Here is a 20523-nt window from a genome sequence, read left to right as displayed (position 1 = left end):
AATGATATGCAATTAAAAGTAAATTTAATTAATTGTATTTTGCTTGTAGTAGTGCATTTTAATAATTAATTTTATCGCCAACCGTCACTAAAGTCATTAATTATTGTACTTATTAGCCCTCATTTGCGGCAGTAAAGTACCACTTTATTGTAGTGAAAGAAGAATTTTACTTTACCTGTCGCGATTATTCAAATTAACCAAGATTGAATTTAAGTGGTCAATGGCAGTATTCGATTATTTATTTGTGTGAACTTAAAATTTATTTACTTTAATTAATAAAAATATTGTACAAAATTTACGTTATTATTAATTAAATTTATGTCAAAAAGTGAAATTCTGTATTATTTTGCAATTATATTCATACAAAATAAATCAAAACTTTACAAATTTAGTAATTAGGTATTCAATATTGACCACAACTATCGATTAAACATTAAAACGGCCCATAATGCCAAGGCATTCGGTCATTACTGTCATTGTCATACAAATTTTTTATTACGTCTAAAATTTATAAAATTCCTTAATCTTTTAAGTTAGGTTACTAGTTACCTACTAATGCAAATAATGTGTGAAATTGTGTTTTTGTTAATTCGATTATATATAGGACGGTGATAGATATTTATTGATAATTTGTTAGTAAATATATTTATTTAGATTGTCTACGATTCATCAAGAGAAAAGCAACTGCGCAAGGATAGGTATACAGTTCATAAAGAATGACGTAACTATTAACAATATTTTTAATTTTTGAAAATTTTTAAGAAAATTAGTTATTTAAATAATGATACTATTAAACTGTTTAAAATATATTTATTTCGGTGATATCATAATAATATAAGTATAACTTCTTACGTGCGTACAAAGTACACACACTCTTTTGTCATTAGAAGGATGTAATCAAGTAAGTGTTAATGTTTTCTATGATTGGCAATAAAATTTTGGCACCACGTCAGTAAAGACTCTTTATCGAACTCGTCGGTTACTCGCCTCGCTCGCTTCGCTTCCTCTGCTCGTAATATCAGACTCGTTCGATAAAGAGTCACTTTACTGACTTGGTACATAAATAACTATTATTTACTGCATACAATTGTTTACCTTTTAATAACATAACCTTAATATTACTTTTTCTTCTTATAATTTTTTTGGGCTATGGCCTTGACAATTGTCCAGTAACCAGGACCAATATTATTGGCCAATATAATTAAAAGTACGAAAAATTTTGCCGAGCTATGAAACCAGGTGTCGCTTTTCCGAACTTGCACGGTCCCACTTTTTGTACTTGATTTGATTTTTGTACTTGATTTCACACTTCATTGAGCAGGTCTCCATATTTGGACAGTGTAAATTTTGCTGATTACTATTGTTTTTCTGATATGTGATTGTCATATTAAATTCTTTTGTTCTTATGTTAAATCTGTAGACTAGTCTTTACAGACTATCTTCATCTTTGGCTTTCAATATTACGTTGTCTGCGTAATAGAGTATTTTTACTTCTTTGTTTTCCATTCTATAATATATACTTTGCCTCTTTTGTGCATAGCCTGAAGAGCATAGCGCTCAATGAGTCTCCCTGCCGTATGCCTATAGGTTCCGCAAGCTGTCCATCTATTCTGACTTCCATTTTAGGCGAGGAAATAAATCATTAAAATCGCCTATAGTGTAGGAAACAGAGGTTGAACGTCGCAAAATGGACACAAGTCCGGTTTTATTTTTTTTTTCTGGTATATCAAGATGTGCATATTATGACACTAACTTTTTCTTAAAAATTTTTGTCCCGGAACCCTCTTTTTCATCCCTTTAAAGGGGGTAATTTGTGGTTTTGCGAAACGTAGCCGTTCCTGTACGTTTTGCAAAAAATTTACTTAAGAATAAAATGAAGGGGACTATATTTCCTACTATTTATTTCTTGACAGTATATATCTATCACCCACCGTTTAGCGGGAGTGGCGCCCCAAAGTTGACAAGTATTTAAAAAAGATGTTTTTAAAAAATATATTTTTCCCTAACTGTAATGAAAATTAAGAAGAAACTCCGAGGAAATTAATCAGAGATAAGTGGCTGATTTTTTGGTATAGATCTTATCTAAGGGCAATTGCCCATTTTTTAATTACAGGGTGTTACATTTTAAAAAACCCCTTTTTATACGATCTGAACCGTCTATGCTAGAGTAAATAAACTTTCAGCGATTAACCATATACTGGCGTTATTTACAAATTTCTATAATACACCCTCATTTTTTTCTCCGGGACCACCCCAAAAAAAGGAGAAATAATCAAGAAAGTAATTTTTTTGCAATCATTCACACACCATGCCCTTTATTAAAATGCTTCATATATCTTTTGTGCACCTTCTTATTACCCATGCATGGACACCAAGAGCGATTTCTTGATACAACCCATGTAGCAAAAAAAAATAAATAAATAAAGGGGGGGTTAAAAATTTTTTTTTTTGCTTCTTGACCCATATGGACATATGCTCCATCAATATGGTTTTTCATAAATATATAAAATTATTGCAACATCCCTGCGGAAACTACCCCTATCCTTGAAAATAAATTGCAGAAACTACCCCTATCCCTTGTAGAGCATGTTTTGACGATTTTCTCATTACCTATGCATTTTTTTAAAACAAAACTTATAAAGAATTAAAGACCACTATTTTCTCTACAAATAAGGTCCTATGCATTTTTTTCGTATAAGCAACCGTTAAAGCACAGTGGCGCGGTAAACCTCAGAAATGCTTTGGCGGGCTCCAGTTTTTGTTTTTTTTTTCGTCACCTGTAACACACTGTCTGCTACACATTATGACCTATGCATATTTTATTTTCTATGCATCCTAAAGCCACAGTGGTGGCTCAAAATCAATTTTTGATTATTTTCTTTATTAATTCTCCTTTTTTTGGGGTGGTTCCGGGAAAAATATGGGGCGCATTAAACAAATTTGTAAATAACACTAGTACATAGATAATCGCTGAAAGTCTTTTTACTCTAGCATAGGCGGTTCAGATGGTATTAAAAGGAGTTTTTTTTTAATGTAACACCCTGTAATTAAAAAATTTGCAATTGCCCTTAAATGAAACCTATACCAAAAATCATCCACTTATTTGTGATTAATTTCCGCAGTGTTTCTTCTTAATTTTCATTACAGTTAGGGAAAAACAAATTCTTTTAAAAACATCTTTTTTAAAAATTTGTCAACTTTGGGGAGCCACCCCCGCTAAACGGTGGGTGATAGACATATGCTGTCAAGAAATAAATAGTAAGAAATATAGTCCTCTCCATTTTACTATTAAGTAAATTTTTTGCAAAACGTACAGGAAGGGCTACGTTTCGTAAAAACCACAAATTACCCCTAGTGGAGTCAATGAAGGTTTTCACCTCAGATTTCGTTGAACTTTCATCGATTTTCATGAAAATTGGTGAGTAGTTAGAAGATACTTCAAGGAACAAAGGTGACATGCTGCCAATTTGCGCTTTTACCCTGGGGGTGGATGCCACCCCTTCTCGGAGGTGAAATTTTTTTATTAAAAATAATACCAGAAATCGATAGAGGGGCAACTTCTAAACAAAATTTGTTATATAAAGTTATTAACATAAATCAATACTTTTTGAGTTATTTAATATCAAAAATTTTATTTTTTCTTGAAAAAAATGCATGTTTTAAAGCTGTTTTTCACGTATTACTCAAAAACTATAAGCTTTTCTAAAAACGGTATTATTACCAAAATTAAAGATAATAAAAAATTTAATACACTTCCTACCTAAAGAACTAAACTAATGTTATTTCAAAGTGAGTTATGGGTAATTGAATGTATATTTTTTTCGACGAGTACTCAAATCTAAGTATTCAAGCTTACATAACGGGAAAATGATGCTTTTTATAGAATATAGTTGTTAAACACTTCTCAAAGTACTTCAGAATACCTATCGAATGAGCTCCAGTAGGAGTTAATAGCATCAAAATTAAGCAAGTTATGATGAAAATAAGAGAACCCTTTCGATTTTTTTAGGAAAAAGTGAAAAATAAAACATACGCCATTTCCACAAAAATTAAAATTTGTAGTAATCCTCACCAGAATTTATTTAGATTAACATAGTTAATGATTTCAACAATTTTGACCGGTTTAGAATGCATATTTTTGAAAAAATAGATATAATTTAAAGAATCAGAATTTTTAAAATTATCGTACTTTTCATTTTCTTTTGATAATAACTCCAAAAATACTCAATATACGTAAAAAATAATATATAACTAAATTTTAGTTTTTTCTGTTCCAAATCCTTTACCTATTTCACTATTTGCATAGAGTAAAAAATAACCAAGATAGAAACGTTTAAAATTTCAATTTTACTGCGAGAACCATGTAACCGGGGCCATTTAACCTTTTATTTTTAAAAAAGTAAGAGATTTAAAAGACTAAATTCAACGTTTTTTAATAGCTTTTGGAATCAACTTTCAACTACTTTGTAGATGAACGTGATATCTTAAAAATTAACGGAGTTATTTACAAAAAGGCAATAACATTTTTTGGACAAATTTTTAAAAGATAAATTTTGAAACATTTTTGGTGCATAAATTTTAATGCTATTAACTTGTTCGAGGGCTTATTTGATAGATATTTCTAAGAACTTTGACAAATGTTTAATAAGTTTATGTTATAAAATGCATCATTCTCCCGGTATTTAAGCTTGAATACTTAGATTTGGGTCTTCGACGAAAGAAATATACATTCAATTACCTATAACTCAATTTTTTCTTCACATTGAAAGGTTTTTCTAGTGAGTTTATTTGATTTTTTATTAGCCTCAATTTTGATTATAATAACTTTTTTGTAAAAACTTATAGTTTTTGAGTTATTTATGAAAAATCGGTTAAAAACATGCATTTTCCACACGAAAAATTAAAATCTTTGATCTTTAATTATTCAAAAAGTTTTGATTTATTTTAATAACTTTGTATAACAAATTTTTCTTATAATTTGTCCCTTTATCGAATTGTCGGGTTATTTTTAATAAAATAATTTTCACCCCCGACGAGGGGTGGCATCCACCCCCAGGGTAAAAGCACAAGTTGACACCATGTCACCTTTGTTCCTTGAGATATCCTCTAACCACTCACCTATTTTCATGCAAATCGATGGATGTTCAACGAAATCGGAGGTAATAGCTCATATCCACCTTCAGTGACTGCACTACCCATTTAAAGGGATGAAAAGGGGGCTTCCGGGGCGAAATTTTTTAAGAAAAAGTTAGTCTCATAATAAACACCCCTTGATATACCAGAAAAAAAAAATAAAACCGGGCTTGTATTCATTTTGCAAGGTTCAATCTCTGTTTCCTACACTACTAAATCCCGTAAGTTTTTTAAAATAAGACGAATCGTTATGAACACTTTTGCATTCTATTCTGGAGAACTTCAGGAAAATTATTGACCACTTGGCATGAGGGACGAATGAAAATTACAGTTTTGTAGGCGGAAAATGCATTTTCTAAAGTGAATCTCAAAGTGTTCAAAAAATAAAAATTCACAACTCGGAAAATAATTATGGAAATGATTTAAATTTTCATACTCGGGGGTTTTTGAGGTCTCTGAACAGGAATATCGGGTCGGCGATGCTGTAAAAAGTGCCTGGTGCCGGGTATCCCGGTATACACGTCGTCTCCTGGAGTTGTATAAAAATTCATTATGAAAATCGTTCAAACTTGTTATCCCGAGGTTTTTGAGGTCGCGGAATGCGAATATTGCATCGAAGATGCTGTACGAGTTACCTGGTGCCCGGTATCTACGTCATCTCCTGGAGTTTTATGAAAATTCGTTGTGATAATAGTTAAAATTTATTATCTCGGGGTTATTGAGGTCCCTGAACACGCATATTACATCGAAGATGCTGTACGAGTTACCTGAGGCCCTGTATCTACGTCGTCTCCTGAAATTTTATGGAAATTCGTAATAAAATTTGTCGAAACTTGTCATTCCGGAGTTTTAAGGTTACTGAGAGTTTTAATCATATACTCGAAGTTCTGACATCTTTATATCTAAAAAATAGAGGTTTTTGAGGTAGCTGAACACGAATATTGCATGGAAGATGCTCTACGAAGTAACTGGTACCGGGTATTAATACGTCATCTCCTGGAGTTTTATGAAAATTCGTTATGAAATGAAAATAGTTCAAATTTATTATCTCGGAGTTTTTGAGGACCCTGAACACGCATATTGCATTGAAGATGCTGTACGAGGTACCTGAGGCCCTGTATTTGAAAGTTTCTTATAATTAGTCAGTATATACATATACGAACTTATTTTAAACGTGCGTCTTTTCACCCCCGAGAACGGGGTGAAAAACGCAAAATGAAGCAAAAGTAACCAACTGCACAAGTTCAACTTTGAAGTGGAGGGTAAGTAGAACTTAAATCCAAATTTTTATGAAATTGACCCTGAAAATTACACGGTATCGCCGTATTTCCCGTTTATTTACTGGGCTATGGGTCACTGTCGTACTGCCGACGCACTGTTATGTTATGTGGCCGCACTGTTAAAAGTTCGCAGACCTTTGGAAAAAAAAAATATTGATAACACGCTGATGTAGCCTCTTTCAAATTATAAATATTTACCGTTAATATAGGCGCAATCATTAACTTCTAGCCGTGTTCTACCAATTTCTTTTAGCTGTTCACCCTGAGTTTTTGGCCACGCAAATCGAATCTCTTCTAATGATCCCTGCAGCATCTTCATAAAACAGTGAGCATTTGCGTGGTCGTGAATAGCTGAGCCGTGCCCTTCACCCCAACAAACAGCCATTAAATTGTATTTTCCATTTCCAACATCGACTAAGTTTCTGGTGTATCTGAAACAATCCATAATTCATTGACTTTTTCCAACAAAAATAATAAATAAAATTCAATAATAGGGTAGAAGGGAATTTGATTATTATATATATGTTATAGTCAAAGTCCGAATTTCAGGCACTCCTAGGTTTGACTAGGCAATCGTCAGGTCTGACTGACGTTCTTAGTCAAAGCCCGAAATAAATTACAGTTTCGGCCTTTGACTAGTCAAACCTAGGAGAGACTAAGTTGGTCAGCCAAAGGTCGAAATTCAATTTTATGAAATCGGGGTTTGACTAGTCAAACCCCGATCAGCTATTAAAATGTCGTAAATTGTTAGATTAGGTTTAATAAAATGTCCAATAAAATGTGATTTGTACCAGTTGTTCTTAGAGACAGCACGTCTACCCTGTAGAGGCCTAGGCCTAAACGGGGATTCAAAAACGCGTCTTTATTCAGCTTAACGTCTGGAACATCTTCGAAATTTAGAAAATTCTCTTTTAATTCTCTTATTTGACTTCTTAAAAAAATGAGTTTATTGTTCCGTATTTCGTACCAACTCTATACAAACCGTCAATTATTTTATCTTATATTATGATACCCAAAATATTTCGAGCATCTCCTTTGGCTCTATCAAAGCTGGGGATAGGTATTGTTACAGTTTTCTCGATAGAAATAGGAGAACATTTTTTTCACTTAATTGTTTCACCAAAGGGAAAGAATTTTTAGAAGCAATGAAATACGTAAAATGCGACGCAATATCAACGGGAAAGCCAACATACTGGCCTACTGACACAAATAAAATCCCAGACCTTATCGACTTTTTTGTAGTCAGAAATATTTCAACAAGTTACATAGAGATAGAAGAGGCTTTGAATATGAACTCGGACCATTCTCCAATTATTCTCACACGCAGTGAGACTGTTATCAAAAAAGAAAGACCTCCTAGACTTGTTAGCAAAAATACTGACTGGAAAAGTTTCCAGTTATACCTTGAAGAGATGATTAACCTCTCAGTTCCATTAAGAACCGTTGAACAACTAGAGGCAGAAGTAGAACTACTCAATAAAAATGTACAACAAGCTGCTTGGAACAACAGCAAGAACAGTGTCGAAAGAATAAAAGAAAATAACTACCCGAAAGAAATCAGAGAAATGATATCCGAAAAAAGAAAACTGAGGCGCAAGTGGCATCGATCTAGAGCACCAGTTGATAAAACTAGATTAAATAATGCCACACAAAAATTAAAAAGAGAAATTCAAAAAATTAAAAACTAATCGGTTAGCATCTACCTAAGTAAACTATCAAATGATAGCGCTACTGATTACTCATTGTGGAAGGCTACCAAACGATTAAAAAGGCCAATCTTACAGAATCCACCAATTAGAAATACTAATGGTAGCTGGGCAAGAAGCAATATACAAAAGGCCAACAGGTTTGCTGATCACCTAGAAAATATTCTTCTACCAAATGAAGAACAAGAAATAATTAACTGGGAGCTCCCTGATCAAGATGAAATGGAGATTAGCCCTGTAACTCCGAAAGAAGTATATTTGGAAATAAAAGAAAATATAAATCCAAAGAAAGCTCCTGGATTTGATCTGATTAATGGGGATGTGTTAAAGCAACTTCCAAGGAAAGCTATAATAAAATTAACACATCTTATAAATGCTTCCTTTAGGCTGAGGTACGTACCAAAGATATGGAAGGTGGCAGATATTATAATGACACTAAAACCAGGAAAACCTCCACAAGAAGCTTCTTCATATAGGTCTATGTCACTGTTACCTGTCATGTCTAAATTATATGAAAAGCTACTCTTGAAGAGACTAAAACCGATTATAGAGGAAAAAATCTAATTCATAATCATCAGTTTGGGTTTAGAGAAAGCCACTCAACGATAGATCAGGTGCATAGAATAACATATATAGTAGAAAAAGCTTTAGAAGAAGGAAAAGTCTGTTCTGCACATGCCAACGCGCATTTTAGGTCATTAAGACGCGCGTTGGCATGTGAACGGTCTCAAGTAAAATGTATGTATGTACAGTGGAACCTCGATTATCCGTCTCTCCATTAACCGTCACCTCTGTTAACCGTCAGGGTCCGAACATAATAAGTTGTATTGAGTACATACATAAGCAAAAAATTGAGTCATCAATTCATTTTTTTGAGCATTGTGATAAGCCAAACGAAATTCGCTGAAATGTACAGTGCGGTAACAAATGAAGTTATGGCTGAATCAACTGTTTTGTTTTCGTTGCCTAAAGATGACGAATCGTTAATTTGTGATAAGGACGCAAATGACTATCGATTGCTGACAGATGATGAAATCGTTGAAATGGCAAAACAGAGGCTGACGAAACAGGTTTAGAAGCTGAAACAAACTTGGAATTTAACGGTGGCGATGTCGATGATGCTTTTGCAACTGACAAAGATTTGCCTAAAGAAGCTAGAGAAGCTGCATCTCACATGCAATAATTCATCGAGTGGTATTTGGTATTCTCGACAAAAAGAATCCAATAAAGTAGATTGCATGATCTTACGCCGAATAAGAAAATCAGCCCTTGCAAAATGTGAAGCATCAGTAAAACAAACAAAGATTTCAGAATATTTTAAACCAAATTCGACAATATTAACACGAACACAAATTTCTCTTATATAATCAAACAAAACATACAAATAAAATTTGAGAGTTTTATTAGCAATTTTAATTTTTTTATGTTCTGTTAACCGTCTTCTCGATTATCCGCCATACCCTTGGTTCCGTTGCCCTGACGGATAATCGAGGTTCTACTGTAGTTGTAATCGCGCGATATCAAAAGGCGCGTTAAGCGCCTGTCACAAAAACGGGACCGTAGCTCATTCCCCATATTTTCCACGATTTTTTAAAAAACTCACACTTTTTTGTTATGTATAATTTAAAGTTTTCAGCATGAAATTGTAATTCGAAATTTGTTAAAATTTCAGGAAAACTTTTAGAGAACTTTTCGACAGAAAATATTTCTTGGGGATTTTTTGTCCGGGATTTTTGTGGGGATATTTTGTCCAAAAAAATTTGTAGGGAATACTTGTCCTGGATTTTTTGTGGGGATATTTGTCCAGGGATTTTTTGTCCAGGGATGATTTGTGGGGATTTTTATCCGCGATTTTTGTGGGGATATTTTGTCCAAAAAAATTTGTAGGGATTATTTTTTCCGGGATTTTTTGTGTGGATTTTTGTCCGGGGATTATTTATCCGGGGATTTTTTGTCCGGAGATTTTTTGTCCAGGGATAATTTGTGGTGATTTTTTGTCCGGGATTATTGTCCTAGCTTCCTCGACATAAGTAGATCCTCACACAGACCTGTATAAATACATGGTGTAGGTCATTCTTCAGTCTTGCGTGTATTATATTAGAATGTATTTAAACCCTACCCAGTTGTTGCATGAATTAAATAAAGATGACTACCACCGCATATTACAGTTTAGTGAGGTAATGATGAATAAAATTGTACCTGACGAGAATTGCAAATCGCCAAAATTTAGGAGTGAGGACATGGTTCTTAAAAATAAAACTATACCTGCCCTGAAAAACAAGTTTAGAGCTAGTTTGAGTGAGATCTGGTTTTAGCAAGACGGAACGCCAGTTCATTTTGGTGTAAATATTCGGCGTTATTTATATCAGAAAGTACCCCGCACAAACCTTATGGGAATTAGATTCCAGTGGATTTAGTTCATACCTTGGGAAAATACCCTTTGAAGCATTGTGATGAAAAGTTCTCATGGGCACAACTCGATCGTATGTAGGATTTTCAAGATATAGAGGCACAAACTCGGAAAATTATAAGATTTACTGGGTATTCCAATTCGCTGAGTTACTGGTTATCTGGCAACATGTAGAAGTTTGGATCAACGAAAAGTACTAGTAGTCTACTATTTTTTCCTGGCTATTCAATGGCGACATTTACTTTGACCTTGACCTTCAATGGACGTCATATTGTAGAGTTTCGAGGGTTTTCGGAATTAAATTAATATAAACAGATTACTCATGGGTTTTTGGGATCACTAAACACGAATATGCCATCAGAATTGACCTTCGGAGCACGTAGTGGCCACGGCCACTTCAAGGGACGTCATCTTCTAGAGTTTCGATGGTCTTTGGCATTTAATTGATGCAAATGAATTACTGGAGGGTTTTTTGAAGTCGCTAAAAACGTATATGCCACCAGAACCGACTCCCGGAGCACCTGGTTTTCAAGGTCAATGAAAGGGGCTCCTGGAGTTTCGAGGGTTTTTGGTACTACATTAATGCAAACGGATTAGTGATATGTTTTTGGGGTTGCTGAACACGAATACGTGATTAGCATAGACACAGGAACACCTGGTGAATAAGACAGGTTATCTTCTGGAGTTTCGGAGGAATCAAATTGAAAAATCAAATTACTCTTAGGTTTTTGGGGTTGCTGAACATGCATACACTATCACATCCGACCCACGAATCACATTGTGCCTACAGCACGTCATCTTCTGGAATTTCGAGGGTTTTCGGCGTTAAATTGATAAAAATGGATTACTCATGGCTTTTGGGGTCGCTGAACGGTAATACGCTATCAGATCCGACTCACGTAGCACATCGTGCCTAAGGTTATTCATCTTCTTGAATTTCGAGAGAGTTTTCGGCATTAGATTGATTCGAATGGATTACTCATGGCTTTTTGGAGTTTCTGAACACGAATACGCCATCAGAACAGACACCGGAGCACCAATTGCAAGGCACGTCATTTTCTGGAGTTTCGAGAGTTTTCGTTACTAAATTGAAGCAAACGGATTGGTACACACCGAGTACTCGCAGGTTTTCTGAGTTGCTGTTCAAAGAAAGCGTACAAATTGGTGAAATTTTTTTTTATTTGTAGATTTTTATTAAAATAACTATGTTGTGCTGTTCATTTGTTTTAATTATTTATAAATATAAACTCAATTTACATCTGACAATGTTTTTCCTTCATTTATTTTAAGATCGATTTACTATATTCTATTTTGATAGTGTTATTCATCGTGGTTACTAGATACTCCAAAGTCTTTTATCTAAGTCATATTCGTGTTCAGCAAGCTCAAAAACACAAGAGTAATCCGTTTGCATCAATTTAGTACCAAAAAGTCTCGAAACCCCAGAAGATGACGTGCCTTAGGCACCAGGTATCCTGGTGTCTGTTCTGATGGCGTATTTGTGTTCAGCAGTCATTGAAAGAATGATTATGATCTAGAAGGTGAGGTGCGTATGTAGAAGTGTCTGTTTTTCTATTGTTGAAAGCCCTTTTGTGTTCTGCTATCCTTTTGTCAAAAGTTCTGCTAGTTTGACCGATGTACGTTTTCGGACAGTCACCACAAGTTAGTTTGTACACACCACTCTGTAGTTGCTTTCTCTTTCAGCTTTTATTGTTCTTAATATATTTGCTTAAGTTGTTGTTAGTTCTGAAAGCTGGTATTATTCCTTTCTTTTTTATGTATCTGGCTATTTTGGTTGTTATCTTGCCAGTATATGTGAGAGAGCAGAAGGTACTGGGTTCTTTCTGTGGTGGTAAATACACTAATTTCAGGGCTTTCTTATGGAGTTTTTGATTTAGAATTTTGTTAACAGTTTGTTCGTTATAGCCGTTGTTTACTGCTATTTGTTTAATGATGTTTAGTTTTATCTCGAAGATAAAAGCCGAAAGAGAAAGCAACTACAGAGTGGTGTGTACAAACTAACTTGTGGTGACTGGCCGAAAACGTACATCGGTCAAACTAGCAGAACTTTTGACAAAAGGATAGCAGAACACAAAAGGGCTTTCAACAATAGAAAAACAGACACTTCTACATACGCACCTCACCTTCTAGATCATAATCATTCTTTCAATGAAGAGTTTCAAATTCTGCATATCCAAAATAAAGGCCTTAAGCTATCTTTTTTAGAATCTATGGAAATTAATAAACTGAAAAATACAGATAGGTATAATTCTGAATGACCAACTCGAGACAAACAACTCCCCACTCCTCAACTTCTTCAGTTAGAGACTTAAAAAGGCAAACACATTGTAAATTATATCACTTGAGAAAGGCACTCTGCCGAAACAGCTGTAGTCACATAGTTGTAAATAATAAATTTTGTGGAAGTATAGAAAACAAAAGTTTTCAGTGTTTTATTGTGAGATAAAATGAACTTCCATCAAGTAACGGTCGAATCCATCAAATATATTAATTTAATGCTGAAAACCCTAATTTAATGCTGGCAACTCTAGAAGATGACGTCTGTTGAAGGTTAAGGTAAAAGTAAAGGTCACCATTGGGTAGTCAGGACAAAATCCTAGACTACTAGTACTTTTATTTAATCCAAACTTCTACATGTTGCCAGATAACCAGTAACTCAGGGAATTGGAATACCCCATAAATCTTATAATTTTCCGAGTTTGTGCCTCTATATCTTGAAAATCCTCCATACGATCGAGATGTGCCCATGAGAACTTTTTATCAGGATGCTTCAAAGAGTATTTTCCCAAAGTATGAACTAAATCCACTGGGACCTAATTTCCATAAGGTTTGTGCAGGGTACTTTCCTGGACAATAGATTGGCAGATTAAGTAATATTGAATGGCCTCTTCGTTCACCGGAAGTGAATACTAAAAATTAATTTTATTTGGAATAGTTGAAAAGTAGAATTGATAAAACTAAATCAGCAAGAAACGTAATAGATACACTCTACCATGTAGGTATCGATTCAGGATACTGTCTAGTTAACAACGGAGGACCGTCATACTGTATTTTGAAAACGACGTCCGAGGTAGAAGTCGAAACGTCAATAAAATCATTTTTTAAGTTAAATTGTGGCTTATTTCCCAATTAAAATAGTAATTTACATAAATGCAACAAATAAATAGCTTCATATCAATATTTAATGTACTGAATAATTATAGTATTTTTACTACAAAAACGTTATTACGTAGGTCAAAATTTTTGACGTAAGAGAACTGTCAAAACATTAGAATGTGACTTTTCATTATCGCCATGTTTATTATAAACATGCCAATAATGAAAAGTCACATTCTAATGTTTTGACAGTTCTCTTACGTCAAAAATTTTGACCTACGTAATAACGTTTTTGTAGTAAAAATACTATACTATTATTGTAATACGAATAAACAATTTCGTGTTGTGGCGCCGATGTCGAGAAATATCGTAGAAAGTGCAATAATATTTCATATCACTACTACAATAATAAGTTGATGGTCTAAACATGCAAACGACATTGTTAGTGAAATGTAGAAATTCGCATTTTATTGCTAATTTATGTATGATCTTGATAGTGATCTGGTTAACCATGTTATTTCAAATGAAATTTAATATTTTCCCTATAGTCCAAGTAATGAAGCTTAAAATAGTACAAAACCTCGCAATTTTTACAGAATGGATCGATTTGCTTGAAAATTTGTGAATAAGTAGTGGATAGTCCAAGGATCAAAATCTATATGATGCTGAAAGGCGCTTTTACCATGGGGGTGGTTGCCACCCTATCTGGGGGGTGGAAATTTTTTATTATATTTTGACCGCAAAAGTTGGTAAAAGCTTTAATTCTAAGCAAAAAACGTTCTACACATTTTTTTGATAAAATTAATAGTTTTCGATTTATTCGCTATCGAAAGTGTTGGTTTTATATCGAATAAATCAATGTTTTTAATAAGTTTACTACTAATAACTCCAAAAGTTTTCGTTTTATCAAAACAACTTTACTTAACAAAAATGTACCTTTTGCAAAATTAACAAAACAGTTTTTTATTTTCTTTATGACCAATAGTAATCGAGCTATACTTTATTATATGTTAGCTCTTCTTCGTCAAATGCTAAATATTGTATTGTAACTATGCATTTTTAGAGAATAACTTGTTTAATAGTTATTTATGATATAAGTGTTAAAAGTACACGTATAAGGCACGCATGTGAAAGTTTGCAGAATGAGCGATAGCGAGTCCTGCGATGCCCTAGTTGGGTCAGAGAGAGCAGCATATGTGCCTCCTGATGAGAGACTAATAAGTTTCGAAACCGGTAGATGTGCTTGCAGCCCTCTTTGATTGAACTGGAATAATGATGCGGCTGTAGTTTCGTGTTGCAACGAAATTGAAAATGGTTATTCATTTTTGATTTATGTTTACTCCCATTGGAGTACGAAGAGAACCATTCTCGTTGGAACTTTACCGCGCTGAGCAGATGGGACGTGAATTATAAATTGTAAAATTCCCTCATCTTCCTTAGTCTCAGCATCCGTTATGGCTTGCAAATTGTAGAAGCCTCGGAGGTGTTACCAGAGAAGGTTCCCATTGTTTTCAGTCTGGTAGGATGTAGAATGACATTTTTTGATGTTGTTTTATGTGCTATTAGATTGAAAACTTAGTTTTTTGATAGCAGTTGCCGCTAGGGCATCCATGCCATTTCGTTCGTTGCAATCCGTGACTGCACGCCGGGGTTTGTCCTAGTTGGGTCAGAGAGAGAGAGAGAGAGCAGCATATGTGCCTCCTGATGAGAGACTAATAAGTTTCGAAACCGGTAGAGGTGCTTCCAGCCCTCTTTGATTGAACTGGAATAATGATGCGGCTGTAGTTTCGTGTTGCAACGAAATTGAAAATGGTTATTCATTCTTAACATAATTATTTATACAGGGTGCCCAAATTTTTTTTTTATTAAATTAATTGAGACAAAAACAAGAATATATATATTTTATTTAATTCGAAATACATTTTATTGCTGTTAGAAAACAGAAAAAAATGTTAATTTGAAAAATAAACATTGCTTTTCGCTTAAATTAAATATTCAAAAGACTTATCTTTTTATAATCTTTATAATCTTTTTCTCATAGCCATCTTTCAATGCGTCACAGTTTTTCGAATTCTTTCTAACGCATTAAATTGTGTGTAACAGAAAAAAGGCACGTCCGTGATTACAGACGTTTATAACATTTATTCTAGTTTTCGATAGATGGCGCTATAATCGAAAAAAAAATATTTACAAATTATATAATATGTCTACGAATATAATTTGTACAATTTATAAGACTATACAAATCAAAGAAAATACCATTTTATAAATGCAATAAACACAATTGATCTGTTTTTATGCCAAATTGCAAATAAAATGTGACAACTGTCAGATTTAATAAAAATGTCATGTTGGAATAAATGTTATAAATGTATATTATCACGGACTTACCTTTTTTTCTATCATTTGTGACGCACTGAAAAATGCCCATGAATACGGACTTAACCTACTTCTATGATATGATTTCAAAGATATAAATGTACTTTAAGCAGTTTATTTGTATTTTATTTAAATAGGCAGCAATATGAGGTGTTTCTAAGCGGTCACCCATCCAAAGCCTTCACCACGCTAAATACTGCTTGACTAGTACTCTGGGCTAATTAGCAAAATACAAGGAAAAGTTATTTACCAGCAATTTTATTGCTGGAATCAAATCTTATTATTGTATGTATTAATAATATAGGTATGCAAAGTCCGCAGATAGTGTGCTACTTTTTTTATAAACAAAATGGCGCCCGAAAATCGTGTTTTTTCAGTGTTTGCTCTATAACTCCAAAGATTTTAACTTTACACCAAAGACACCCAAATAAAAATTCACCGCAATTAAATTCTGCATAGAGACGTGTTTTTTCCGATTCACTTCGACGAAAACTTTCCCCGGAAAAAGCGGGTTTTTGCAAAAAAATCTTTAATTTTCAACTAAAATTTTCGATAAGTAATTATTAATCAATAATTAAATAACTTGGTAATGTAAAAGCCCTTTTCGTATAGATTATAATTCCAGAAGCCGATGGAAATTGAACGAACAGTTTAGCAACAATTGAATTGTTAATTAAAAATTTTGGTCGCTATATTAGCGACAATAATTATGATTTTTTCATAAAAAGACACTATACCTATCTAATGTACTTTACAGAATTGAAATTGGACTATTTAAGCGGCCTCAGGAATATTTTAAAATTATAAACAATTTGTGGCTCATAAACAAATAGAATATCTCGGAAAATATTAAACTAAATTAAATTGTGAAAACGGTATTCGAAAGACAGCGGCAGGACGCTTCTTTTAAAAGAAAAAAAGTTTAATTACGAGTGGTTCCTGAGATACAACCGGTGAAATTTGACCGGAATTTACGGCAAAGATATAAAATATCATAATTTTCAAACCATCACCTTTTTATTTTTGTCCTCTTTCTCCACAACAATTTTCATATCTTTAAAATACTCATAACATATATTATTATAATAAAATCTATCGATAATACGTGTGAAAATTGCCAAAAATAGCAAAATTCCAATCAAAAATTAGGTTGGAGAAAATGTAACCCTCAAAGTTCAAAATCGGTATACGTAAAAAAATGCATTTTCTCGGCTTCCCATGGAGCAATTTCCTTCATTCTTTTTTTGTTCCCTAATAACTCGAGTAGAGCCATCGAACTAACTCATTATTAAATGTCAAACTTGCTTTTGTTTTGTTATAATAGATTAATTTATTTATAAGAACAGAAACTACATATTTTTTCCAGTTGTTGGCTTTTTTTTATATAAACTTACTAGAAGTGTACCTTTTAAAGTTAAAAACATAAATATTCTCATTTGAAAGCTGTATGATTATTTAAACAATTTTTATTTAAACAAATTAAAATTTTTGTTATAATATATGTTATGAGTATTTTAAGGATATAAAAATTGGTTGGGAGAAAGAGAACAATAATAAAAAGGTGATGGTTTAAAAATTATGATTCTATTGTTTATATCTTTGCCGTAAATTCCGGTCAAATTTACCGGTTGTATCTCAGGAACTACTCATCCTAATTACACGTTTCTTCTTTTAAAAGAAACGTCCTGTCGCTGCTTTTCGAATACCGTTTTTACAATTTAATTTAGTTTAATATTTCCCGAGATATTCGATTTGTTTATAAGCCAAAAAATTCTTTATAATTTTAAAATATTCCTGAGACCGCTTTAATAGTCCAAATTCAATTCTGTAAAGTACATTCGATAGGTATAGTGTCTTTTTATGAGAAAATCATAATTATTCTTATACATCATAATTATTGTCGTTATTATAGCGACCTTAAATTTTTAATTAACAATTCAATTGTTACTAAACTGTTCATTCAATTTCCATCGGCTTCTGGAATTATAATCTATACAAAAAGGGCTTTTATATTACCAAGCTATTTAATTATTGATTAACAATTACTTATCTAAAAGTTTAGTTGAAAATTAAAGATTTTGTTGGAAAAATCCGCTTTTTCCGGGGAAAGTTTTCGTCGAAGTAAATCGAAAAAAACACGTCTCTATGCAGAGTTTAATTGCGGTGAATTTTTATTTGAGTGTTTTTGGTGTAAAGTTAAAATCGTTGGAGTTATAGAGCAAAAATTGAAAAAAACACGATTTTCGGGCGCCATTTTCTTTATAAAAAAAGTAGCACACTATCTGCGGACTTTGCATACCTATATTATTAATATATACAATCATAAGAGTCGATTCCAGCAATTGCTGGTAAATAACTTTTCCCAAAAATGGCCTATTCTCCGATAATCAGCCCAGACTATAGGGGTATCGAGCGATAACCGTGTAAGTCAGTGTGCTATGGCTGTAAAATTGATACCAAATGAATTATTTTGACAGATTGTACAAATAATATTAAGATTGTGTTTTAGTCTTCTTTTTATCATAGTTAATACTTATTTATATATATATATATATATATATATATATATATATATATATATATATATATATATATATATTATATATATATATATATATATATATATATATATATATATATATATATATAAATCAAACAGATGAAATAGAGAATGTGGAAAAATCCCCTTACGAACAATTCACACATCCACCATTTCGGGCTGGGAAAAATTTTTTTTCGAATAGAATCAAAGATCCAAACACCAGTTCTTAGAAATGTGTTTCGCCCTCTTCAACCTCTCTGGGCTCATCGGTTCGGTAAAGATGGGAGGTTGAATATCTTTAGACACATTCCAATCAAAAAACAACATTCGAAACCTAGACATAGAAGGTGCGTAAATCTACGGCAAATCCGACAATGACAGTCTCAAGTTTTAATTCCCTAATTACTTAAAGTAAGTAAAATATATGTTTAAAAACATAAGATGTAGATCTTTGAAACACACTCAGTGATCAAAAGATCCAAGGCTAATGGTTTAACGACCACTCGTACGAAATCAAACAGATGAAATAGAGAATGTGGAAAAATCCCCTTACGAACAATTCACACATCCACCATTTCGAGCTGGGATTATGTCTAGGTTTCGAATGTTGTTTTTTGATTGGAATGTGTCTAAAGATATTCAACCTCCCATCTTTACCGATGAGCCCAGAGAGGTTGAAGAGGGCGAAACACATTTCTAAGAACTGGTGTTTGGATCTTTGATTCTATTCGAAAAATTTTTCCCAGCCCGAAATGATGGATGTGTGAATTGTTCGTAAGGGGATTTTTCCACATTCTCTATTTCATCTGTTTGATTTCGTACGAGTGGTCGTTAAACCATTAGCCTTGGATCTTTTGATCACTGAGTGTGTTTCAAAGATCTACATCTTATGTTTTTAAACATATATATAATATTTATCCTATTCCCGACGAAGACAAATTCAAACACACAAAAATTATAATAAATATATTTACTAAAAATACCAATATATTTTTTTCACACCTTATTTGTACTGATACATACGTAACTCCTAAGTTTTAGCAACTTCATACTGTCTATGTGCGCGTAGCTCATAGCGTCGTTTGTATAAAAATTTACTCTCATATTTTTCCCAATCGCTTAAATAAGTATAACTTTAATTAATAATTTAGTTGGCATAATTAATGACAAGAATTCCGTAGCCCATGAAACATATTCGACCATTTTTTTTTCAAATAGAACCAATATTTTTAAATCCCATCCCTCTTCCTCCGCTGAAGGATGAAAACTTACCGCTTTCCAAGTGGGTTACAGGAAAAATCACCAAGGTACTCCAACGTAACGATTGAGCTATTTGAGTGTTCAGCGTCAAAACGTCCCAATAGACTGCAAAGCGAGGTCTAGTTAAAGTGTTTGTGCTTCCCTTAAAACACGATTAGAAATTAAATCTGACTGATTTTTTTGTAATTAGTTTATATTTTGGTTGTAATTTTAGTTTATCTAGTTAATATGTATTGAAGTAGTAATCAGTATAGAACCAATCAGATGTAAAATAGAAATTGTTGTTGCATCAGTATTGAACAAGTAATGGGAATAAAATACCTTGGAATTACATATAGTCGAGTTGTCCGGAGACGGATAAAGAAGTGAGAAATAAAGTACAAAAAGCAAATAGACTGGCAGGATGCCTTAATAACCCTGTATAGTGAAACCGACATGATGAAGTACACACAGATAACACGAAAGATAACACAGATGAATTCAAGAATTTATAAATCCAATGTAAGACCAATAACGACATATGCATCAGAAACAAGACCCGATACAACCAGAATCTTTAGCGAGCTGTTATCACGCTGAACGACTGGTCGTGTTTGCAATTGAATCACTTATTGTATAAAGGGAATAAGTCCACTTCCGTACGAAATTAAAGTGAGATATACATTTTGTTAAACCAACGTCGACGGATCGATGACT

At 33.2% G+C, this 20523-nt stretch overlaps 1 protein-coding gene across 1 annotated transcript in view; it reads right to left on the bottom strand.

Annotated features, from left to right (window-relative positions):
* The window catches only part of LOC114333832 (cysteine dioxygenase type 1), a 98910-nt gene that overhangs the window by 55383 nt on the left and 23004 nt on the right, over positions 1–20523 (bottom strand). The window contains exon 2 of the mRNA XM_028283823.2: positions 6612–6844. Coding sequence (XP_028139624.1) covers positions 6612–6844 — 233 coding nt within the window. The remainder of the gene's footprint in view (positions 1–6611; positions 6845–20523) is intronic.

This window comes from Diabrotica virgifera, chromosome 2, assembly GCF_917563875.1.
Source record: "Diabrotica virgifera virgifera chromosome 2, PGI_DIABVI_V3a".
NCBI classification, from domain to species: domain Eukaryota; kingdom Metazoa; phylum Arthropoda; class Insecta; order Coleoptera; family Chrysomelidae; genus Diabrotica; species Diabrotica virgifera.
This window is presented reverse-complemented; position numbering and strand designations above follow the sequence as displayed.